General features: G+C 48.0%; 11 protein-coding genes across 11 annotated transcripts; 6 read left to right on the plus strand and 5 right to left on the minus strand.

Annotated features, from left to right (window-relative positions):
* Positions 1-58: 58 nt before the first annotated feature.
* Positions 59-502, minus strand: VTP21DRAFT_7347 (uncharacterized protein; the record flags this gene model as incomplete). Its single annotated transcript, XM_069398078.1, has 2 exons — positions 59-297; positions 388-502. 2 exons carry the CDS (start codon positions 500-502, stop codon positions 59-61), a joined length of 354 nt encoding a protein of 117 aa, XP_069255574.1.
* A 202-nt stretch (positions 503-704) lies between these two features.
* On the minus strand, positions 705-1,419 carry VTP21DRAFT_7348 (uncharacterized protein; the record flags this gene model as incomplete). The annotated part of the gene is made up of 2 exons (XM_069398079.1): positions 705-934; positions 1,026-1,419. 2 exons carry the CDS (start codon positions 1,417-1,419, stop codon positions 705-707), a joined length of 624 nt encoding a protein of 207 aa, XP_069255575.1.
* Positions 1,420-1,872: 453 nt separating this feature from the next.
* Positions 1,873-3,512, plus strand: VTP21DRAFT_7349 (uncharacterized protein; the record flags this gene model as incomplete). The annotated part of the gene is made up of 4 exons (XM_069398080.1): positions 1,873-2,248; positions 2,337-2,693; positions 2,759-3,203; positions 3,305-3,512. The coding sequence occupies 4 exons, from the start codon at positions 1,873-1,875 to the stop codon at positions 3,510-3,512; spliced, it is 1,386 nt and encodes a 461-aa protein (XP_069255576.1).
* Positions 3,513-4,029: 517 nt separating this feature from the next.
* On the minus strand, positions 4,030-4,473 carry VTP21DRAFT_7350 (uncharacterized protein; the record flags this gene model as incomplete). The annotated part of the gene is made up of 3 exons (XM_069398082.1): positions 4,030-4,109; positions 4,189-4,368; positions 4,422-4,473. The coding sequence occupies 3 exons, from the start codon at positions 4,471-4,473 to the stop codon at positions 4,030-4,032; spliced, it is 312 nt and encodes a 103-aa protein (XP_069255577.1).
* Positions 4,474-4,957: 484 nt separating this feature from the next.
* VTP21DRAFT_7351 (uncharacterized protein) lies at positions 4,958-5,440 on the plus strand (the record flags this gene model as incomplete). The annotated part of the gene is made up of 2 exons (XM_069398083.1): positions 4,958-4,988; positions 5,043-5,440. The coding sequence occupies 2 exons, from the start codon at positions 4,958-4,960 to the stop codon at positions 5,438-5,440; spliced, it is 429 nt and encodes a 142-aa protein (XP_069255578.1).
* Positions 5,441-5,694: 254 nt separating this feature from the next.
* Positions 5,695-6,760, plus strand: VTP21DRAFT_7352 (uncharacterized protein; the record flags this gene model as incomplete). Its single annotated transcript, XM_069398084.1, has 2 exons — positions 5,695-6,600; positions 6,674-6,760. The coding sequence occupies 2 exons, from the start codon at positions 5,695-5,697 to the stop codon at positions 6,758-6,760; spliced, it is 993 nt and encodes a 330-aa protein (XP_069255579.1).
* A 1,269-nt stretch (positions 6,761-8,029) lies between these two features.
* Positions 8,030-8,923, plus strand: VTP21DRAFT_7353 (uncharacterized protein; the record flags this gene model as incomplete). Its single annotated transcript, XM_069398085.1, has 1 exon — positions 8,030-8,923. The coding sequence occupies one exon, from the start codon at positions 8,030-8,032 to the stop codon at positions 8,921-8,923; it is 894 nt and encodes a 297-aa protein (XP_069255580.1).
* Positions 8,924-9,414: 491 nt separating this feature from the next.
* VTP21DRAFT_7354 (uncharacterized protein) lies at positions 9,415-16,571 on the minus strand (the record flags this gene model as incomplete). Its single annotated transcript, XM_069398086.1, has 10 exons — positions 9,415-9,547; positions 9,627-9,781; positions 9,845-10,367; positions 10,438-10,918; positions 10,999-11,131; positions 11,211-13,005; positions 13,075-13,286; positions 13,355-13,515; positions 13,589-13,715; positions 13,791-16,571. 10 exons carry the CDS (start codon positions 16,569-16,571, stop codon positions 9,415-9,417), a joined length of 6,501 nt encoding a protein of 2,166 aa, XP_069255581.1.
* A 396-nt stretch (positions 16,572-16,967) lies between these two features.
* Positions 16,968-18,215, plus strand: VTP21DRAFT_7355 (uncharacterized protein; the record flags this gene model as incomplete). Its single annotated transcript, XM_069398087.1, has 3 exons — positions 16,968-17,067; positions 17,134-17,201; positions 17,280-18,215. 3 exons carry the CDS (start codon positions 16,968-16,970, stop codon positions 18,213-18,215), a joined length of 1,104 nt encoding a protein of 367 aa, XP_069255582.1.
* A 285-nt stretch (positions 18,216-18,500) lies between these two features.
* Positions 18,501-19,314, minus strand: VTP21DRAFT_7356 (uncharacterized protein; the record flags this gene model as incomplete). Its single annotated transcript, XM_069398088.1, has 4 exons — positions 18,501-18,796; positions 18,860-18,934; positions 19,011-19,038; positions 19,123-19,314. The coding sequence occupies 4 exons, from the start codon at positions 19,312-19,314 to the stop codon at positions 18,501-18,503; spliced, it is 591 nt and encodes a 196-aa protein (XP_069255583.1).
* Positions 19,315-20,643: 1,329 nt separating this feature from the next.
* Positions 20,644-23,121, plus strand: VTP21DRAFT_7357 (uncharacterized protein; the record flags this gene model as incomplete). The annotated part of the gene is made up of 6 exons (XM_069398089.1): positions 20,644-21,443; positions 21,554-21,974; positions 22,047-22,180; positions 22,261-22,730; positions 22,793-22,860; positions 22,924-23,121. The coding sequence occupies 6 exons, from the start codon at positions 20,644-20,646 to the stop codon at positions 23,119-23,121; spliced, it is 2,091 nt and encodes a 696-aa protein (XP_069255584.1).
* Positions 23,122-23,243: the final 122 nt, after the last annotated feature.

A 23,243-nucleotide genomic window follows, 5' to 3' on the forward strand; every position in this document is an offset into this window, starting at 1 on the left:
CGCGCTTATTTACAACCCTGGACTAGTGCGATTCTCTCTCTCTCTTTTTTATTTTAACTTAATGCCGTACTTCAAAATCCTCATACTCGAGCTCTTCTATTTCTTTCTCCTCAAATTTAGCATCAGTTACCTCGCTCTTCGGACTGCCTTCGTATCGTAGCCAATGCTTATATTCCTGTATTTTTTTGTGCTCGCCTTGGGCCACTCCTTCGACGGTGTCCCGAGAGGTATTCCGCACCCAACCCACCAGTTTGTAGCCGCGTGCTTTGCCGACGGCGTACTTACGGAAGAAAACCCCTAATTTCAGAAATTGGGGATTAACAATGATTAGATGCCGGTGTTGAGCTAACCGAACATTGGCATCACAAAGGGGATTCGAAGGGATACCTTGGACACGGCCAAAAACTTCAAATTTGAGCGACACGAGCTTTGTCATGGAGAGAGAGAACAAAATTGGGCTACAGGTTTGCGACGAGACTGCTTTTATGGAATCGATTTTCATTTAGGGTTCAGGAGCTGGGAAGGGAATAATTCTGTATTTTTCACGCTGCATCTATTGTCCAGGTGTAAATATCATATGTACATTGCAAAAGAGACAGCATCTCTCAGACAAAGATGGGTCGGAAAAGGGGGAAAAACCGATGGGTATAGAAAAGGGGAAATAGCGATCTATGGGCACGCAATACCAAAGCTCCTCTCGCATATTAGCTTATCAGTCCTCTTGACTTCCAGAAGCTTTTTCCATAAGTGACCAGTAACTCTTCGCCCTTTTTGATCTTCTCACCTAGCACAAACACACCGATCCGAACGTGTCCCGTCCGCTCATCCAGATAGTTGAGAAATTGGACGTTTGGTTTAGGTCCGCATCCCCGGTAGTCGTTCACGAAGCGCCCCTCGTTTCCGATCTTTTCTGCGTCGATTGAGAGATTGGGCCCTAGCATAACCATAGCAAATAGAAATAAAAAGCCGTCAACATAGATGGATGAAAACAGCGTCCGGCAAGGGGAAGGGGGATGTATAATTACCGAATCGCAGTACATAGTCGGAGGTTTTGGAGTAGGAATCCTCATGCTCAACTACTCCAATATAATCGAGTACAAATGATTTAGGCGGAAGAACGGTAGTCGCAAACAGGCCATAAGCGCCCTGACAAGGATGCTGGGGGTCAGTAATCTGGCGGATGCGTACTCTCTTCCTGGTTTGTTTCGTGTCGATACATCCGGCCACCTCACTACTACGAATGTTCACGTTCCGGGCAAAGAAGTCATTACGGTCCAGCGGCGATTTCATGGGCAGTGTGTATAGATCCTGGAGAGATTTCGGGACCGCTTTAGACCAAACCAGGCGAGACGTGTAAACGACCCCTTGGGGCCAGCCCGGAGGAGGATCCTCGCGTTTGTCGTTCAAATAGTTTGACATGGCGGCATCCACATTTCACGGGTTTAGCGACGAATGAACATGGACAAAAATAAATAGACCATGTGGCTCGTGTGACTGCGTATAGTGAGTGGAGGCCGATTGAGAGATCGCCCTAGTTAGATACTTTTTCTAGACCGAATTCTTGCTTCGAACAATGCAGGGGAGATAAGCGTTGAAACAAAGCAAGAGGGCCAATTTTTGGACTCTAGTTTGCAAAAGAGGCGGGAAAAGCTTCTTGTTCTAAAACTTTGGGCATTGCTGCTCCATCATTCACCCGCGCCTTTTGCATTAAACTTGTTCTTTCAAGGCATTTCAAACTTAAAGTAATCCACCGTTTCGGAATAGAGTTTTCACTCTCAGTCAAAGGAACGCTCTTGAAATAAAAGAAAAAAAAGCACCCCCTAGCTTCCATATAAATAGTGTATCATTCTCAGAGCATCGCCATTCTCCACCATGATGTCCTCCATTAGCAAAACCTTTCGGCGTAGCAAGAAAAGCCGCAAAAATAAAGAGGGGAAGGGAGAGCTCTCGAAAACCTTCGCCGACGCAGCGAAACAGCCTCAAGCGCCCGAGGTGGGGACTGCCATGAACGGAGTGGGCGAGCGGGGCCAGCTCTTGGACGGGTCTGTTCCTCAGCAGGCCCCGAACGCCCGGCCCAATGGGGTTCCCAACGCGTTCCCAGATGCTTCGCCCAAAAAACAGGGCGACTCGAAGGGAAAAGGAGACGGGGCGGAGCGGCGCCGTTCCAGCGATAAGAAGCGGTCCCTTGTCAACCACTCTAGAGAGACGGAGCAGGCTGCGAAGGAAAGGAGACAGAGCGAAGGGAGGGGTAGGGAACAGCCAAGTTTGAGTCTCCAAGTGTTTTATTTAAAGTAGGCCATCTGACCAGTTTTCCCTTCTCTTCTCCCCACTAACAGAGGCAAACCACCATCAGCACAAGTCGTTCGCCAGCGCAGCAGCCTCCAACCTGGAGTCGCTTCCTCCCGCCCCCTGCCCAAAGCCAATCGAGCGGCCTCTCGAATCCGAATCTCCAGCACCTCAGCGTATCAATGGTATGACGCCGGAGAAATATGAATCCATTCAATACGAGAGAAACCAAAAGGAGGTCGTGCTTGATCGCCGCCCGAGGAAAGTGAGCGTGGGAGACTTCCTCCAAGAAGAGAGAACGACTAGCAACGGAACCGAGGGCGCTAAACCCAACATTCTCCATAAGCACTTGGCCTACTTCGACAGGGATGGCGATGGAAAATTCACCATCTATGACACCTATAGGTGTAAGTGCCTTAATACTCCACATTCCCGTCCATCCTGTCCCTCACTGTCTATATATTGGGTATAGCACTTCGGGCACTGGGAGCCAACTTCATGCTCGCGGCCCCGGCAGCCCTTCTTCTCCATGTACGATATTCTCCCCCAACCGCTCCATGGTACCTACTCAGCTATCTTAATCCTTGGCGCCTCATCACCCTGCCAATCTATGTGAAATATCTCAACAGCAACCATATCACCCACTCGCAAGCCAATGGGTCGCACGCGAATAATCACACGCACAAAAATGGTACGAGCTTCCACCCCTCCTCCCAGCAACAACGTCGTCGTTCGTCCCATGGGAAAGCTAGGCATGACGCTGATGTGGAGCATCACGTAAGAGAGGTGCTACGAAGATATGGAACCACGCTGACGGTGGGCGAGGGCAGGTCGCGAACGACGATCCGCGGAGTCACCTTTATGAATGGGTTACAGATGATCAGCGAGCACTGTAAGTGGTGGGATATCTCGGGAATGTGAGTACCCATGTTTCTCTTCCACTCTTTCTTTCTTTTTTTTTTTGCATCGTTTCCTCAAATAACTAAAAGAAAACCATTGGGATCTCTGTTATGAATAGATTCACATCCAAGTTCATGTGGATCCTCACTTATTGGTTACTCCACGATCATGCCTCAGGCCTAGTGACCGACGAGGCTCTCCGCTCTTGCATCGACGGGAGCCTCTTCTATCGGATGGAGGCGGAGCGCCAAAAGAACACTAAGCAGGGGAGGAGAAAATCCATCCTACAGCCAGAGAGGGTAGAGGTTCAAGGCGGCGTCCACTGAATGCTCTGGGGTTGCTCGGCCGCGATCTGTTAGATAGCTGTCGAATCCCGAGTACGAGATTCGTTAACGCACTGTATTTTATGTATTTTTTGTGTATTGAATGATTGTTATTGACCCATGAAGCATGGGATGGAAATGAAGTGTCTTGATCCAACTGCACTGTGTGCATTTTCGTCATCCTCAACTCAACCGACTTTTAATATTTCCCATTCTATCGTGGGAGACTTTTCAGTCATACGGAAGGTCTGAATGAACCTTGTCGCACTGAGGAAATTCAAGAATTTGGTTCATAGAATAACTCCATACTTCAGTAAACTAGTGCATATTAAGTGGATGGATAACCGCTACTTTTCAATCCCCCGTCGGGGGTTTCTACTGGCCTCCTCATCCACCACAAGGTTTATTTTGTTCGCATTACAATTTTAGATTCTTCTGCCTGGAAATTCCTAAAATAATAATGAGAAAACTCTAAAGCTAAGGGCTAGCTTGCTAAGGTGTGCCCATCATATCTGACATCTCAGACTGGATCCGGATGGAATTGGGCTGATTCGAATTGGCTCTCACCACCATCTTTGACCGTGCCATACTGCTTCCGTACTGAGGAGACATTAAGCAAGATCGCCTGATGCCCTATCGCACCCACTAGATTATCTGGGCTAGAATCGCCCCTTCAAACCGCCACGTTTCTCATGCTGCGGGGCCTTGCGCGTCGTTACGTACGCACCATCGGTAGATCGGATGAGGCGCAAGCGGCCAGGATACCGTCCCATGGCCAGCAGAAAACTTAACCGAAGCTTAGGCCGCAGACACATTAGGCGGCCGTTATTGTCCACCAAAAATGATCTCTGCCTCCGGCCTATGAGCAGACTGAATCGTGAGAATATGGCTCCTCACTCGATTGTTTCCAACACCGGTCCCGAGCAATACCCCCATTGCGAATTCTGTCTTTGAAACGGCGCATTGCTTGTTACTGATCATGCGCTAAATATCTAGTGGTGGGGAGTTTTGGCGGAGTCTGCCGATAAGGCCTGCCGAGCTGAGGAGAAGCCATGAGTTGAGTTGGAGGCATTGTCAGCATACAAGGTTAGGCCACGGCCCCATCCTATTGAGGCCACCCGTCTCCTCCCTCACCCCACCCCGGCTGCCGTGGGGTAGAGCCACAACGTGCCCTCTGAATTCTAACCATATCTTTAGCCCGGATCCGACGAATGCGAGAATTTATTTCCATGCGGGGTTTCTTTTAGACGAATCAGTAAGCTTAAGGCCAAGGGTTGACTAATTTGGAAAATTCGCAAACCTAGTGTTCTGAGATGCGGATGCATCAGCGAAGAATCCACGCGCGGGATTGGCCGACAGCAGTTCTATTTCTGTCTCCACGCCTTAAGACCATATTAACAGCCTGTTATGGCGTCGTCAGCTAAGAAAAAGAGCGCGATACAGCGGCCATGGAGCTGAGCGCATGGGCAGGTGGAATCGGTCCCATCCATCCGACTGGCCCCCCGGCCAAAAGGCGCTGAGCGCGGCGCACAGGGCCGCGATGGACGAGCACCCCGGTTAAGCTCTGGGTGGAGACTCTATTTGGCGCGTATAGCCAGCCAGAGCCATCTCGCTCGCAGCCGAGCAGAGGCGACGGGTTTGGGAAAAGAAACTTCGGGAACGTCGGGCTGGAGCTTGTGCCCAACTCCGTCACCCTCCCACAGCGGGCGATTGTCCCCACGATATGCACGATTCGAGGCGAGCCAGCCTGTGCTTGTGCCATCGCATCGGCGCCATATATGGCTTATTTCGGGTTGAGCGACGGGCGTTCGGTCATGGCCGAGCGGTTTGCATCAGGAAACAGCAAGTCTGCAGCGGGGGTGATTGGCGGAACACAAAATCGCAACAATAAGCGTGGCCGTTGTGGTGCGGTACCAAGGGTTTCGAATTGAACACAAGAGCTTTTTCTCTCTTCTCGGCTTTCCGGGCAAAATCCTCTACGGACTTCCTTTTTTGGCGGCTGCGGACTTGGACGACTCAGGTCAAGCACCGAATCCGAGATTTCTTATAAAAGTTCAGCTGGAGAGCTTCTGGGTCGAGGATGAACTCTCGCGAATTTCCCGTTTAATCTTGTTTCCCCAGGCCCGCTCCCCCGCCCTAAAAAGAGCATCTCTTCCCCTTGTTTGCACCCCCCCCCCCCGCCGCGATGTTCATGCAACTCCATTACCCCGATAGCGACTTGGTGATGCCGCGTCCGCCCGAGTCAACATGGGAGCCAGAACCCGAGTCCTTTGCTAGCGCTCTCACAGAGGCCTTACCCAAAGACGCCTCCGCGCTGAACCACCAGTATAGCATCTCCCCTGCTCTTAGCTTCGAAGATGTCTCATTTTCATCTGACATTGCAAGCTTGTCATTTAATATGGAGTTGGGCCCTTGTCCGCAGTCACTACAGGAGAACCCCTATCCAAGCCCACCCCTGAATTCCCATCGCTTGGAATTCCCTAAACATCAAGTCCCACTTCCGGAGCCTTCATCATGTGGGGACTTCAATCCCTCTTTTTTGCCCTACTTTTCCGAGCTCGAGGCATTGGCAATGACGGAAATGCCATTGAATTCTGAGCTATTCTCCATGCCTCCCACCTCTTCCCTATACGAACCCAAGCTTGGGTGCATGGGCGACGGTCTGAATTTTGGGTGGCCGATAGACCAGGCCGAAAGAGAGGGTGACTTAAGTCGGTCCGTCGCGGGAGAGCGAGGAATCGAGTCACAGGATGAGAGAGAAGAAAGGACTAGGGTAAAAGCGACCGAATTCTTTCAAACTGTGAGCATCCGATCGGATGGCCATAATACAAAGACAGCGGGAGGCGGGAGGATACACACCAGGCGAAGAAGAATCGCCCAGGAAAGCTTTCGCTGCGAATTCCCAGGGTGTGGCAAAGTATTTACTCGCCCATACAACCTGAAATCCCATCAACGCACGCACACCAGCGACCGGCCCTTCATATGCCCCTTCCCTGGCTGTGAAAAAGCCTTCGCTCGGCAACATGACCGGAATCGCCATGCGAAGCTACACCTTGGGATCAAACCCTACGTGTGCCCCACCTGCATGAAGGTACAGTAAGCGCGACTGCAAGCGTGTAGTTCCCATATTCCATATAGTAATGCGTTGTAATCTTATATTCTAGGCTTTCGCACGCCAGGACGCATTATCAAGGCATCAAAAGGTGGAAAACAGCCCTTGTACTCTTGCAGCACTAGCGGCTGGTCTATAGATTGCTTTAGTTATTTGTATGTTGCATTCTTCCATTTTCTCAATGTTTCTTTGTTAAATTTGCTGGCATCGCACCTTCTTTCTCCCTCTACTCAAAGATTTTAATGGATTGTTATTACTATATAGTTTCTATTCCTTTAAGTTTTCCACTTCTTTTATTTTTTTATTTATATATACCATGTACTTGTATTCGTTCATGCCGTTCTATATATACCACCTGTTCCCATCCATTCTATTAAGATGTATAGTGAGGCGAATAGAAAATTGGAATTATCAAGTAGATTGCAGCCTAACGTTACATAGATGGAACCTCGTGGGGCAGTGCCACGGATGGACCATGTCTTGCACCGAACACGTGGGAGGCTTCCCTCTTTGGCGGAAAAGAGAGAGGTCAATGATGCTAGTAGGACTCATCCCATCCCAACGGCTTAACCTGAATATTCCAAGCACTTTCTTTTACATATAATGAATGCCCTGCATGCTGTCGAAGATGACTGGCGGATAGCCGCTGAGAAGGTGACTGCATATGCAGGTCCTTTAAAGAGGGCAGGTGGAGGGGGGGGGGGGGAAGGATGAACACCATTTCAGGTAAGGGCACCTGGGTCATCCTGACCCTTGAATGGGGACAAAAGATGGCGGGAGAGGACGTGCATTCATTTGTGCTTACATTCAGGCCGATCACCACGATGTATTGGCCAAGTATAGATAGACGGCCTCTTTCGGCCTGGAGTCCGTTCTTGCGGGGGAGTAGCCAGAGGACCCAGAGACATTGTCAATGCTGTACCTCCGTTTAGTTTCAATCTACTCTCCTTGCGGCGGTGGGGCTCCTCTCAAGTGTTTGTGGGGTTGACGAGGCCGTCCTCTGTGGATTCCCTAAACAAGGCGATTCGTATTTCCCAATGGGGCCGAATCTCATCGCACTCTAATTCGAGTAGCCTCTTTTTGATTTAATGAAGACCAAAATCGGACGAAATGAAAATACAATGCTGAAAAATGCGGGGGACGATCTTCACCTTCCTCGCCCCTCTTTGGAAGCCTACAAACACTTTAAAAACCTGGAAGCGAGGCAAGAAATATAAAAAAATCCGCGCGGGACTTTTTTTTTCTAGCTATTTTGTCTCTGTTCTTCTCTCTAAGAATTTTTTTCCCTTCTTCTTGTCCCCAGTCCGTTCCTTTTGCGTGTTTTTTTTCTTGCTTACTCTTCTCCCACCGCTGTTTGCTCTGAATACAACTGCTGTACTTGTTTAGTAGCTGAACATAAACAACAAGAATGGTCTTTGGCTACGACACAAAACCTCTTGTCTCCAAGATTCATCCCGCCTCCAACATCTCTCTTACCCAGCGCATTAAACGAGTCCAGTTTCTTGAATCTCTTCTCCGCGTTAGCCGCTGTCTCCGGGTCTGTGAGCTCCTCGTCTCCACCGTGGTGTTAGTGACGTCGTTCTACCTCTCTTTCCAAACCACCCAGCCCGCCATCTACATCTCCGCCGGATCCTCCCTCCTCACAGTTGTGTTGCTCTTGTTTCTCCAGCTAGTCCGCGTGCTGTATGTACGTTCCATTGTGGTGTCCACCGCAGTGGCTAGGAATTTCGTGTTTTCACGAACCGAGTTGCTCGTGACGGCTACCCTCACCATCGTATGGACGCTGGTGGCTGCAAGCATGACGGCCTACATGGTTGGGAACAAATTCCTCTGCACGGCAACAGACGGTACGTGCACGCTCACATCCTTGACGACGGCAATCTCATGGGTCGAATGTCTCCTATCCCTTGCTTCCTGCTGGCTCGTGGCTCGCCTTTGGGCGGAGGACGCCCGCACTTACATTCTCCGTGGGGATCTCTTTCCACCGCTTCCCCAGTCGTTCGACGAGATCCTCTCGTATTATACTGAGCCGAAGAAACGAGAAGTGCCCAGTCTGATATTACCCCACGACATGATCAACATCACCGCCCCGCCCCCGTACCGCTCCCGCACACCCTCGCCCATTTTCCCGTCCTCTGTCTACTCCACACCATCGCGGACATCTTCTCAGTCCGAGTTGAGCTCATATAATCCAATGCGAATCGAATGCGATACTCCGTTGGCACGGCAACTTCCCGCTTATCTTCCAGAGATTGGTCATATGCGGCTCTCAATTGATTTGGATTTTAATCAGAGAGTCTAACGAGGAAGCGTTCAAGCATTGCATTTTCTGTTCCTTTCCCTCTCCGCGCACTTTATCACTGATTTCTTTATCTCCCTTTTAATGTTGTTTGTATTTCTTGATTGCCTTTTTTTTGTTAACTTTTTTTGCTACCCAATTAATTGATTTGCATTGCTAGTTTTGTTGTCTTTTTTTTCTATTCTTTTCTTGCTTTCACTTCGATTTTGCATGTTGTTTCCACTATCTAAGCCATGATCATATTTAACAATAACCACTTCTCGTCATCTCTTCCGGTTCCCATGTCTTATCTCTCCCACTTCCGCTGACCACCATTGGAGGAGGAGGTCAATCCTCCACCCTAATACACGTTCTGTATATTCTAGTGAAACATTTACACAAAACAGAAAATAAAGCGAACAAGAAAAAGAAACAAGAGTGGCAACTAGTTACAAATAAGGTAGAAAAAGGAAAGTGAACAGTATCAACAGCAGGTAACAAAACCCGATTCCAGCTCATCGTCTCAGGTCGCAGGATATCACGATCAATTTCCCGCCCTCACATCCCAGGATAATCTGCTGCTGGTGGTCGGAGAGGGCGACGGACCGAGCCACCTCGGGAAGCGTGTAGTCGTATACCAGAGACAGGCTAAGGGGAAAAAGCACAAGGCCGTTAAGAGGCACGCTTGAATCCTTGAACTCTTCAAAACCACACCCATGAGACTTACTCTTCAAGGTCAAAAATCGACACTTGCGCTTCCTCCAAGGCTACCACCACATACCGCCCGTCTGAGGATGAAACCAGGTCGTTTAGCCGCGATGGGAGTCTCCTGCTTTTCAACAGTTTACCGTTGATGCTCAGCACGTGAATGCACCACTCTCCCTGCACAAGCAAAGATGTTAGTTATACCGCCGTGGCTTCCCGGCTGATAGCATCTCAACTTACCCCTCGTTCCGAATACGCTATCACCTGCCCCCGGTGCGTGATGCGAACTCTTTCCACGCTGCCCGTCTTTTCGCCGTCTCCGAACGGTCGAAGCGTTCTTATGTATTGTCCGCTTCCCAACGAGTACACGATGCAGGTTCCGTCTTTGGATCCACTCACCATCATATCATGCTCGGCGTTCACCCCCACGCATCTGATTTCGTCGTCGTGTCCGTACGTCATCAGCCGTGGTCTTGGACGGACAATGGGCGCCCCAAATCCGACCACTACCATCTCGAACACCGCAACAGCGGTGGAGGCGGATCCTGCCACAAGCGAACGGCCATCTTCGCTAACGGCTAGGCAAGTGATCAGATCTCCATCGCCGATTTGGACGCTTGCCACGACGCGCCCCGTATCCGCGGCAACAGCTTGCAGAGAATTATCCCAGAGACCGCCAATGAAGAGGATCTTTCCGTCAGTGTTGCACGCGAAGCAGGTAGGTTTGACGCGAGCATCGAAGCGATAAGGCGTGGTAAACCGCCTATTGGGAAGTGGTATTATAGCACTTGTGCAAAGCCGTGAGTGATGAGTGTCAGAGAAAAAGTACCTACCTTTTGCTTTCCAATCCGGTTTCGATCTCGAGTGTAAATCCCATGTCCCAGCCTGAAGATGTCGCCGAAAACTGATGCGAGCCTATGGTGCCCTTCTCGTCCAACGTCACGATCCTCTGGTCTCTCCCGGCATTCCCACTACTCAATCCGGCCACCGCCGCAGTCATGGCTGTGTTCGAAGTTCCAATAAATACAATGGGTTCACGTGAGTCTAGTTCAAAGGCTAGCATTCTATGGTGTCTAGGGCGAGCAAAAAGCGTGACGCGAGTATAGTCGGCGCGGGAAAACCGGCGTGGGTGAGGGCGGCGGAGCAGCTGAGTCGGGGTTTGACCAAAATGATAGATCTGAGATTCGATACTCTTAAGCTCGGTAGGGTCGTCGATATCGTCTAAATTAATGGCGCCCTCGTAGGTGAGGTAATAGAACACGTTGTGAGCACGCACTGCCGCCTCACCGCGTTGTTTATATCCAAAAATTAAGTCTGTGTCGTGGAAACGTCAGCAGGGATGGGATGAAGCGTTTGTCATAGACGGATACTAGCAATTCGCAGGGTTGCCTTACCTATCCAGTGGTGTAAATTATCGGACACATAATCCGACTCTAATGCGTCGCGGTGTATTTTGATGAATTCTTCGGGCGTGCGCGCCCATTTTGGGAGAACCACGTCGTCTACACGATTGCCATCCTGTCGAATCTGTCACAGAGAAAAAGGTGGGGCAGTGGGCAATTAATGAGAACCAAGAAAAAAATCATCAACAATGGCTTCACTCTACCCCTAAATCAAATCCGTTCTGATTGACTAGGAATTCCGGCATATAGAAGAATTCGGGGATCAGTTCTCTTACATCCCCGCTGGCATTCAGACAGGAGTGCCAAGTGCTATCCATGGAGTGGAACTGCCGGTCAGCGTGGTCAAACTTGCCCCCTTGCAGTGCTATGTGCACCGAGGTGAAGGGCTCCATGCGAAGCAGATAGCTCGCCACCGTCGCCGCACTTGAGTAGTGGGTGCCGTAGTGGAACTTTCGCACGCGGCCAGATGGATCCTCAAACGATTCATAGCGCTCAAGAAATTGGCTCAGACGCCGGGGCTCCAGGGCCCCAATCGGCTTGGAGAGGTCGCGATAGATTCGGGGGTCGGTTAGATCAAGGGACTCGGAGGAATAATCCGCCAAGATCCAGGGGAACACAAAATATTGGGCGAGATCGTTGAAGGAGCGGCCAGCGATGCTGTTCAAGCACATTAGGTAAGCGAAGTTGCTGATTTCATGTCGCTGCCAGCGCTGTACAAGATTCGATCGCCGTAGCATCTCGGCGGGCGTACGTGGCTCAGTGGTGAGGAGTGAAGGGGGACGTAGAGCAACGATGCGGCGGAACAAGACAATCCGATCACGCGGGTTCAGGAAATGGAAGAAGTAGTTGGTGTGGTCGGTCATGAATATTTCAAGTGCGCTTTTTCGGAGCATATAGTTGCGCAAAAAAATTTCACGGATCATCGAGAGCGGCCACTCATGATCCCCGAGCAAGTCCGGGTCGATCATGGACTCGCCTCGCTCGATGTTCCCCAGCTCGGTGAGCAAGCTTTCCCGGTCGACGCTGAAGTGCAGCGCTCGCGTGGTCAAATTCAGCTGCCCACGGATGGTGGCGAGCAGCACGACCATGTCGCACTCCGCGCGATACACCGTTCGCTCTGGCCCTGACGTCTCGGATGAGCCCTGCGCATCACTAACCGAAACAACATCCTCTCCCTCTATCAAGTTCCACTCTTCGTCCAACTCGCGGTCGAGGTCGGTCTCATTAGACATGCCAGAATGCGTAGAAAGGGTGTCCCATGCCACGTCTCTACTATGCCCCCCGACGCGTGCAATGGCCAATTGTCGTATACGCTCTCTCAAGAGAACGGAAGTGGGCCAGGTGGTAGGCTCTTTGCCCTCCTTTGCCGCAGTTCTGTCGCGCTTTGAACTTGCATCGAGATGGGGATGAAACGCATAGTTGATCACAAGTCGGGGCCTCATTCTGGAGAAATTCTCCACTCTGTCCAGCTTCCAATGTACTTTCTCGGTGGGACCCTCCCACCACGCTCCTCGCTCCCTTGTTATCTCATGAAGCATAAGCAGCCACTGCTTAAGGATCTTGACATGATTGCGTTTACGCTGTGCTTGCAGGGCCGTAACGCGGGACCGCTCCTCTAATATCCTCGTTGTAACGGCTGATTCCATTTTCGAAGTCAAACTCCTGACGGCCTGGTAGCCCTTTTTGTGCTCATCGTGTAACGCAGTCAGCATCGACACTATTCGCTCCCGTGTGCCCTTGATTATTTTCTGTATCGTCATCATATCTTCTTCGGAGGCCTCGCACTCTGCTAGGCTCAGGTGTTGCTTGACAATTTTATCCCATACGAGAGACCGCGTAAACTGCGCAAATCGATCGAGTTCAGCTTCGCTGCATGAATCCGAGTATTTAAACATAAAGAGGGTTGTTTCTGGTGCCAGTACGCTGAGTAGGCTGCGGCAATGGGAGTAAGCAACAATGAACAGGGACGTGATTTCGGAATGAATAGCCTCCTTGGATCTATAAACGTTCAAACTCGAGGTTAGTGGAAAAGCGCTCTCATTTAGAGACTCTCCATTTCTAGATTACCGGTAGAGCCTGTGGAGCACTCCCAGGGTTGAAAGGATTCGTTGTTGCGAGAGGGAACACGAACATGGAACAGCTATGCTAGTTCTTTCAGAACTCATATGTTTTTGTAGAAAATGCTCCGTTAATCTTGCTGCTTGCTTCGCAAGATCGATAGCGGTACTCTCAAGCGATAGCAATAAAATCTTGAGAATAAAAAAGCAGGTATCTTCTTCCTATTCAAAATTATGTATGGTTCAGATGAACTCACTTGTTGGTTGCATCTCTAATTAAACTTGCATACCGTTTCAAGCTTCACCGCTGTGCTGTGTCCCAACCAGCCATTCTCGTCCAGCCGTTCCACAATACGCAGAAAGGCGGCTTGAAACTCTGGGTATCCTTGAAGAGAGATATTATTTATGGTAGAATATCCATTCTCTCCACTATCAACAATGCAGGTCGGACCTAAATATTGTCATCATAAATAGCTAAATATAAAAAAATGATTATGCTAAAGGGATAGGTGCTATCAGTATACCTTCAGAAACTTCGTCTCCTATAAATACATTCGGTCTAGGGAGATCATATGTTCGAATGACAGAGTTCTCCAAAGTTGCCTGATTAGTGATAATCACGCTACAGAAAGAGACAAGCCGCCAGATGTTCTAGAAAACAAGGGAAACATGGGGTAGTTTAATATCGCGCTTTCTCCGCACGTGTAGTTAAATTCACTTTAGTACCAGGATACTCGCGTCACCGGTTTTGACCCCTCCAGGCCAGTATCGGTATGCATCCACAAGAACTCTCGTCAAAATTCTAATTGCTTCGTCAATCCCTGCGGCCATCCACACCAATAACACCATTTTTCTGGTGGCTTCAAACCCGCCCTCTTTCTGCACGAGTAGGTTCCATAGTATTGTCCTTGTGGTCTCGAGCGCCAGGTTTCGCACTTCGATCATACTCTCCTCGTCTTCGGCATCCCTCTGTCGTGGGGCCAATATCTCGAGCATCCATGCTTGCCACACCTCCTGCTCATCGATCAGTAAAGCTAGTCGCGGTCTGTTCTTTAGCGCCTCATAGATATCGAGGAGCATTCTAGATTTCACGCCCACATCTCCGCGCTGCCCCGATAGGATCAGCAGCAGCTTAACTCCCCGCGGTCCCATAACATATTGCGGAGCACCTCCATTGCGCCCCGTGCTACCACTGCTACTGGACAGAGGTAGTGAAATGGAGGATGACTTGTTTCCGGTTTTCACCAGCTCGTTAAAAGGAGGGGTACGGAGGACTGCATCGTACACTCGGGGTGTCACCCTACCCTCCTTTCCAAGCGCCAGCTGCACTATGCATAGGGGCGAGTGGGCCCATTTTCCCTGGTCGCCAGTGAAATCCAGCAACATCTCCATCCCTCTTGCCCTCACACTACTTTTTGCTTGTAGCATAACATGGATGAGAATTTCCGCACCCCCGGCCGCATTGAACTGCCGAGCACCTATCGTGCCGTTTGCTCGTATCACTTCATCGAGTGCTTGCAGTATTTCGTCCTTGTACACCTCCGCTTCCTCGCCAGCCCTGTCGGTATCCCCGATGTGGAGGAGATGGCGAAGCATACACGTGACGTCTTCTCCTCGTATTGCATCACGCATCAGAAGCTTAGTGATGTTGAGTATTTTGGATCTTAAAATGCTACATTGGGCTGCCTTTTCCTTCCGGTCGGCCAGTCCAGCATCACTGCACTCATTATCCAGGGAAGCAGGGAAATAATACTGTTTAGCTGCGTCAAGGAAAAATTGTACCCCAAAGAGGTCTCTGCAAAGACCGATGCGTGCCTCCACAAAACTCGTCAGAAAATCCAAACAGTAGGCTTGCACGGAAAACTCCGCATTCGCCCAGAGCTTGAACTCAAAAATCAACGCCGCATAGGCCTCTCGCTCCAACTCTGGACTCTCTGCTAACGAGTTAGCAAAGCTGACGAGGCACTGATAGGCGGCAATGCTCAACTTGCATCCACACACCTGCTGTATTAGCATGCTGACGGTTCGTAGGCTACCTGTCCGTAGTACCTCTGTTTGTGCTGTAGGATCCTGAGCAAGCAGCGATGCAAGGAGCCGAAAGAAAGAACGGAACGCTCGATCGGTGCTAGTCGAGAGCATATCGTCATCTTGAGTGTCGAGCCAGGAAGAGAGGCCAGTGCCGGAGGAAGAGGAGGAGAGGGCTAGCTGATCAAGACGGAGTAAGAGAGGAAAGAGAATGGCAATACCTCCCAGGCATTGAAGCGCGTTCTGAAAACTGCGAGTCAGGCATTTTTCGGTATTGAAAATACGTGCTGCCCCCACACCCTTCGGTTTGGTTGCGAGGTTGAAACATGTATCATCGCGCGATGCACAAACATGGTAACAAAAGATCAGTCGACTTGCTAGTCCTGAGAGGATGGACGCGAACGAATACGGTTTAATTTGACTGAGTTGTTCAGGAGAAAATTGGGTTGCATGAGCCGGGCCGAGAGCGTGGATGGTTTTCATTTCGAGCAGTGACATGGCACCCTCGAGGAAGTATACCGCGGCCATTGCTCCGCTGAGTGAGCATCCCATATGCCCTTCCTCATCCACACGTCCAGCGATGGATACTCGGGTGTACTCCTCCTCCACAGGAGGATAGGGAAGAGGCTGCCGTCCTACCACCTCTTCGTCCACCATCACTAACATTTCTGTTACTGTGCCTTCACTCCATCCCTTTCGTACACGCGAGTGTGTTATGCAGACAAAATACCATTGCCCCACCGTAAATCGATGGGAACAGACTAGGCTGTGGGCTTTACCATCAACTTTTGTCTGCACTTGCAACGTCCCACCGGCCCCAAAATAGGCCTCAACGCCCGAACCATTCGATGTCAGGAAAGAAAATAGTCTCTGAGTAGCTGCGAATGAGAAGTCCGGTTTCAACCAGACACAAAGCCCATATCCATTTGCAGGCAAGGCGAGTCCACCCTCCACCTGCATGCCAGAAGCAGGACCACTGAAGTGAAAAAATGGGAGCGACATCTGACGCGTTCCTATTGAACATAACAACCAGAACAGATACCCAGATTGGGATCCCATTGTCTCACCACTGCTTGTACCCTCTTCATTCTTCGCCTCCCGTTTTTGACAGCAAATCATATTCAATATCATTTTTATATCGGACGGCTTCACTGAATAGGAGCAGATTGAAGCCAAAAGGCGAACACATTGCTCAAAAAGTTCGTTGGAATTCAAGCGAGCCATTATGCGAAGAAGGAGGGTGGGCAACTGTGCGCAGATTAGCCTCCATTTATTAAGGGGGGTGCGATCGGCAAAAGCTAGAAGATCCTTAAGAGTTGCGGAAAGAGTCGAAGGAGGAAGGGAGGGGAGAAGCGTTAAAAGTTGCTGAATTCGAGATGGATCGGCATCTAGTGACATTGTAAGATCGGAGGGGATGTAAGAATGTGATATAGTAGGGGGCAACCCAGACCCAGACGTATGGGCTAGGGTTACACTCTTCATGATGCTAAGAACATGCAATTTCGATGTGAATCTGAAATAATATAGATCAGGTGGTAACAATGATTATCTGGCGTTATTTGGCCACCGCAGTCTTTTTTTTTTTTCAACTGCTCTTCAAATATCTTTATCATATTTTTATTCGGGTTCACAGTGAGAGTTCGTTAGACTATTTATTCTACGCTATATTACTACCACTCTGTATCATACTTTACTTTATTTTTTTGCTAGTATCTTATATTTAATGTTTTCCTGTTCTTCTTTTACTCATACTTTTACGTAACGTGTTATTAATCTGACTCATATATATTCATGTTGTATGCTCAGGGTATAAATATCTCTAAGAGTTATTGCCGGGTTCCTTTTCTTCGTACTCTAAAACTATATTCACTTCGAACCATGTCGCACACCAGCTCGGCTCGACCTCATATCTATGGGGCTGATAAAAAACCCGACGATAAAATAAGTGAAGGAATCTACGACTTCAGGAGCGACACTCGTAAATTTCATTTCGGTGTTGAAGTTTTATAAAATGGTTCTAATTTCGCTGTATTTTGGTAATCAGTCACGAAGCCAACCGATGAAATGTTCGAAGCTATGCGCAATGCCTCACGTGGGGATGATGTTTATGGAGTAATTGCACTATATTTCGCTCTCTAACAACTTTTAGTAATCAGCCTATTTTCTCTCCCTACCTCTTTCTTCCTATAGGAAGACAAGACTACTAATGATTTCGAACAACATATTGCAAAACTGTGCGGCCATGAAGCAGCGCTCCTCTGTCTTAGCTGCACTCTTGCTAACCAGCTTGCACTCCGTGCACACCTCCACCAGCCCCCTCACTCAGTCCTCTGTGATCGTCGCTCACACGTATTCAACTACGAAGCGGGAGGGATGTCTTCTCACTCGCAGGCAATCGCCTTGCCCGTTCAACCCAGTGGAAACTTCCTGACGGCAAAAGAGGTGGAGGAGAATTTGATCCTGGGGGATGACTTCCATGTGGCACCTACGCGGGTCGTGTGCTTGGAAAATACCCTCAATGGGATGGTTCATCCCTTCGAAGGGCTTGAGGAGATCTCCAAAGTGGTGCACAAACATGGGATTCGCCTTCATCTGGATGGAGCGCGCCTTTGGAACGCTTCTACCGCAACCTCCATTCCACTCTCCCAGTATTGCAAACTCTTTGACTCTGTTTCACTCTGCTTCTCAAAGGGACTAGGAGCTCCATTTGGTGCAGTTTTGGTAGGGAACCAAGAGTTCATCAAGAAAGCCCGACATCTCCGCAAAGTATTTGGAGGAGCGTGGAGGCAATCCGGTCTAGTCGCTGGAGCAGCTTGGTATTGCCTTAACAATATGCTGCCAAAACTCGAGCGCACCCATCAGCTAGCGGCTCAACTGGCTCATGGATTGGAAAAACTCGGGGTGCAGCTCACTCTCCCCGTTGATACTAACATGGTCTGGATAGATGTAAAGGATGCAGCGTTTTCAATCGAGGAGTTACAAAAGGCTTTATTAGAGAATGGAATCAAGATAGAGGGGTGGGGGACTGCGGCGCGATTAGTGGTGCATTACCAGATCTCAGAGGATGCGGTTCAACAATTTTTGGCAGTTGCCGAGCAATTGGCACAGGAGAAAAAGAAACTTTAAGTCTAATAAAGATGTAAGGGTAGGGTGGGAGGGATATCGCAATAGTTTCCTATTAGTGAAAAAGCACACCAAACTGTACAACAACCTAAAGTTGACGAAACGAAACGAAAAGCCAAATGCAGAAGAGGCGAAGAAGGTTCGACTGCGAAAGAGAAAATCGAATACAGACAAAATAAAAGCCTAGCAAGCAAACGTTATAATTGAACGGAAAATAATTACAAAACTAGAAGTTCAGGAGCTGAAATAAAGAAAAAGGGGGAAAAGGGGGAGGGGGGAGCACACGACCTAGCGAGTCAAGCGCCTCATAAATTCTAACACATTCCCGGTCCACAAAGACTCGCCTTCAGGAGATGGAGCAACCCCGCTCTCTTTATTTAAGTGTAAAAGTATGGGAGTGATGAAGTGCCGAAGCTCGTTAATCTGGCGTTCCATTTGTTGGTTCTGTTCACGCAGCTGACGCAGCAGCTCACGTTGTGTCTCCACCTCGCCACGGCCACCTTCCACCTCCTGCTCCAACTCTGCCTTTTGTATTTGCAGATCTTTCTCAAGTGTGTCGAGCCGCAAGAGTTCTTCCTCTCTTTCTATAATGGACATTTACACGTAAGCATAAGGCGGTAATAGAGTTGAAGAATCGTCATGGATACCTTGGTGATTCCGCTTAAAATTTTCGTTAAATATTGGGAAATATCGAGACGTGTCTAACTTATGTAATGGTTTGTCTATGTACCCGGCAAAGAATAAGAGTTAACACGGATGTAATGGGCCTGAACTAGTTGCACCAAGTAACACACTTACCAAAGGTATTGATACTTGAAGACGAAACCTGTTTATTGGAAAAATAAAAAATAAAAGATTTTAAGCTTGGGCCAAATGCTAACAGTGAATAGAATATTTTCGCACGCCCTACCTCAACCTCATTGCTTGTATCATTTACCTCATCAAGAGCCATCTCTGCATCTCCATCTTCATTTTCTTCGCCATCAGATGAGTATGATAATGGAGAGGCAGATCTAGACGATACTGTCGTTTCAGGGACAAAATCAGCATCGCTGTCAGTGTCCGGCAGATCTTCTTGAAGAAAATTTGATATCTCGTTCATTATTTTAGATAATGCTGTTCGTAATGTTGAGTGAATTGGCTCAACACTGACGTTTTCAAGGCTATATGAAAAACAAAAAAGACATTTATTTTTATTTAGACAATTGACATAATGGAAAATAGGGGGCCAATTGGAGAAGTCCAAGGTGAAGCATATTCAAGCCTTATTCGGAAAATTGAAATCGGCTGCAGATGGAGCTAGAAGAAAGAAAGCTTAGCAATGTTGGTGTTTTCGAGACAACTATGAATGCGGTAGTATGGGTAACTGTGGCAATATACATGAGCTCTCAGCCCAAAGGCAAGCTGGCCAAGAGAAGCTGGATGAAAACTTGACACTGCTGTGTAATGGAGGTACTGCCTAATGCATAAACTAGATCGATATGCAATACAGATTTTGGCTTCCATCCTTAGTAATCGTCTGATGGAATAAGAAAGCTTTGCTCTAAATCCGAGTTTATCATTAATATAAAAGATTTGCAGGTGGTTTAGCGGTTTGCTTATTTTATGTATTGGCCGCGGATATACAGTAGTGATACAGTAGTGGTCCTGGTTTATCCGGTTGGAATTACCCTATTCTAACAATAATTTGTCACTGTAGATTGATATTATTATCATTCAATAGCCAAACATTGACAGGTATTGAATTATGGAAAACAAGGCTAACTAAAGATGCAATAGGATTGCTAAGAGGAGCTTGCGTTGGAAAAGAATACATCCCATATATTGTTTCTGATCCGCATGGAATATGCCAAAGGCAATTTTGCTACACAATGCGACTATATGGAGTTGAGATGATGCGGAATACGTTCTCTTGACGACATCTGCAAAAATCCATGGCCGCAATAACAACCCATGGCATAATAGCGGATTATTTGTCACGGAAAATAACGTCTATCCAAAATGGGACTCAGGACTACGTTCTAAATTCCAATCAACCAGCATGAACTTATTTTATTTACTGCAGTGTGCTCTATCTTCGACTCGGCTTGTCCTAGATTCTGGGACGATGGTTGCGTAATCTCGTAGTTTATTTGTTATAAGAGAGCAACTTAGATGAAGATTTTCCTATTTTTCTTGCAAGTTTGGCCATGTGATTTGAGCTATATAAATTACACATGCTTCTCTTTTGAGAAAACAAAAGGGTCAGGCTTCCGTATCCTCACGAGGGATTCGCATCGAAACTAAAAAAACGGGAGCTAACATGAAAACAAGAAGCATTTAAATCGAGGCGGTGCAAAAAGCTGCAGCCTTTCCATTGCCAGAAAGATCGAGTTCAAGAATGAGAGTTCAGTCGCTGCCTCTATTACATGTCATCCTTCTCACTGCCTCTATGCTTCGCTTAGGATTAGCACAACCATTGAGAGAGGACGATCATAATCACGTCCCGATCGATCTTCTTGCTCCTTTCTCGTCCGATCCTCCTCCTTCGCAAATTCCTCACTTTTCGCACCCCTCCCCTCCACAACATTATTCAGTTCGATCACTTCCGATTCCTACAAACAAGTTTTACGAGAACTTGTTGCTTCCTAACGAGGGGGCCGCACTTCCGGTTTGGACGCATCCTTACGTAGTTCGCCGAGCCAAAAATGGAATAGGCGTCTGTCATACAGATGAAGATGGGAGAGTTTATGGGCCAAACGAAAATGATATCCCAGTCAAATATTTTTATAGCCCCTATCGCGATAACCTAGTGGTTGGGGCAAAGGAGCTGAATACGGCGAAGCTATCTATTACAGACCCAAGCAGTTTCAGTGTGAGGGTGTGGCTGCACCCCGAGAATGGATTCGGATCATTAACCAGCTCACTAGTTAGAGGGATGGCATTCCTCACCATAGAGTACGACTTACTAACCCCAGTTCTATCTTCCGAATTCACGTTTGAAATTTTGAGGAAAACAACGCTAAATGCCAATATAGATAGATATTATATTGAGCTCGGCAATAAGAGCCGGTGGGTGCTCTATGTAATTCCTAACTCAAATGGTAGTGCACCTGAGTTGGTAAGGGATGGGAATAGCTGGGCAGCCACGAGACCATGGAGTGGTGTGATGCAAGCGGCCAAATTGCCTTTGGGTGTAAACGAAGAAGCCTATGATAAGTTAATGGGAGTGTGGACAACAGCAATCGAATTGTCAGTCTCTTCAGTAGCAAGGTGCAATGACTTGAGAAACCAAACTTGACTAGATATCGAGCAAACCTAATTTAACTGATTTTATCCTCATATTTGACCTTCTATATTAGGCAGGGCAGTTACACATTTGATTTCAAACTCGCGGGAGATACTTCTCGACCCCTCCTGCATTTCACGTTGCCCCATCATCGCGCCGTGCTTTCAGGTCCAATGCGCACAGACATAGCGCTTCTCTCAACGACCATGGGCGATTGTGTAGCATATGTCGGCAACAAATGGACGCTCACCGAATCCAATATGCCCTCCGTGGAGTTCCTACCGGATAGCTATATGCGGAAACTAACCCCTGATATATTAAATACCTTACGAGAACAGGCGCGGAAAGATATATATGAAAACTGGAATGCGGTGAATCAAGGAAGTATATACTTTTCCGGGAAAGCCCTACAAAAATATGCGCTATTGTGCCTAGTGACAAAAGAGGTTCTGAACGATAAACAAATGTCTGAGAATTGTATTAGCAAATTGAAGGTAAATATAGAGAATAAAAGTAAACAAACCATCGTCATTATCCCTGTTGTTATTGGCATATTCGAAATCTAGGCAGCTTTTCAACTTTTCGTTGACAATAAGCAAACAGCATCCTTGGCGTATGATACTACCTGGAAGGGAGTTGTGAGAAGAGATGGAATCGAGAAGAATCTGCCCAACGACGACTTTGGAAACAGTTGGTATAAGTAATGAGCTTGACCAAGTTATTTTAAAGTCCATCTACCTGCCTGATATATGATTTGCTTTTCTAATTCTTTCATTCTAGCGACCACCATTTCCATTACAGTCACCTTGTCTACACGTCTGCTCTCTTACTCTATTTAGATCCCTCCACACCAACTTCGCATATAACCTATACTCTTACCCTTATACGCGACGTTGCTAACCCCTCCTCTGCGGATCCATATTTCCCTGTGTTCCGTAACTTCGACTGGTGGGTTGGGCATTCGTGGGCCTCCGGCCTCTTCCCCTCTGCTGACGGGATGAACGAGGAGTCTACCTCAGAGGACATTAACTTCTTATATGCAATGAAGCTTTTTGGAACTGTTTTGCATGACAGAAGGATGCGGGAGTTAGGGGATATCATGCTAGCTGTTCAAAAGAGGAGCCTAGAAGCTTATGTGATGATAGGGAGGGAGAATACGAACATGCCTGTGAAATTTCGAGGAAATAGGATTGCAGGGATTACATTTGAGAACAAGGTGGACTATGCGACCTATTTCTCACCGAGAAGAGGCATGTAGATGTCTAGTTCTTCTTACGCGTAATTTGAAGTGATTTACTTTTAACGTAATTAGAATGCATTCACGGGATCCATATGCTGCCGATGACTCCTATTATGACCTATATGCGCTCCAAAGAGTTTGTGAGTTCACTCTTGTTTGAATTGCTTATACTTGATAAAGGTTTATTCTAGTCTTTCACCTAGGTGAATTCAGAGTGGGATGAGCGCATTGCAGCCATCATTGATAGTGTTTCTGATGGCTGGAAATCTATTCTCTATTTAAATTTGGCCCTTGCAAACACTGAGAAACCACTCAGCTACTTCTTACATAATCCCAATGCTCCTTTAGATGATGGGTTGTCGAGAACATGGGCTCTTTTCTGGGCAGCCGTCGCGAGTTGAAATAATATTGACAAAGGCTAAGCGCTGTCGTTGGCCATTGCTATTATTTGCCCCAATGCTATGTATTGCTTCCTATCCTATTGCAACAATACTGCTTGTACTAAGTAAAAGCACTTGCGCAT

The sequence above is a fragment of the Calcarisporiella thermophila genome (assembly GCF_041956535.1).
Source record: "Calcarisporiella thermophila strain CBS 279.70 unplaced genomic scaffold VTP21scaffold_3, whole genome shotgun sequence".
In the NCBI taxonomy this organism is placed as follows: Eukaryota; Fungi; Calcarisporiellomycota; class Calcarisporiellomycetes; order Calcarisporiellales; family Calcarisporiellaceae; genus Calcarisporiella; species Calcarisporiella thermophila.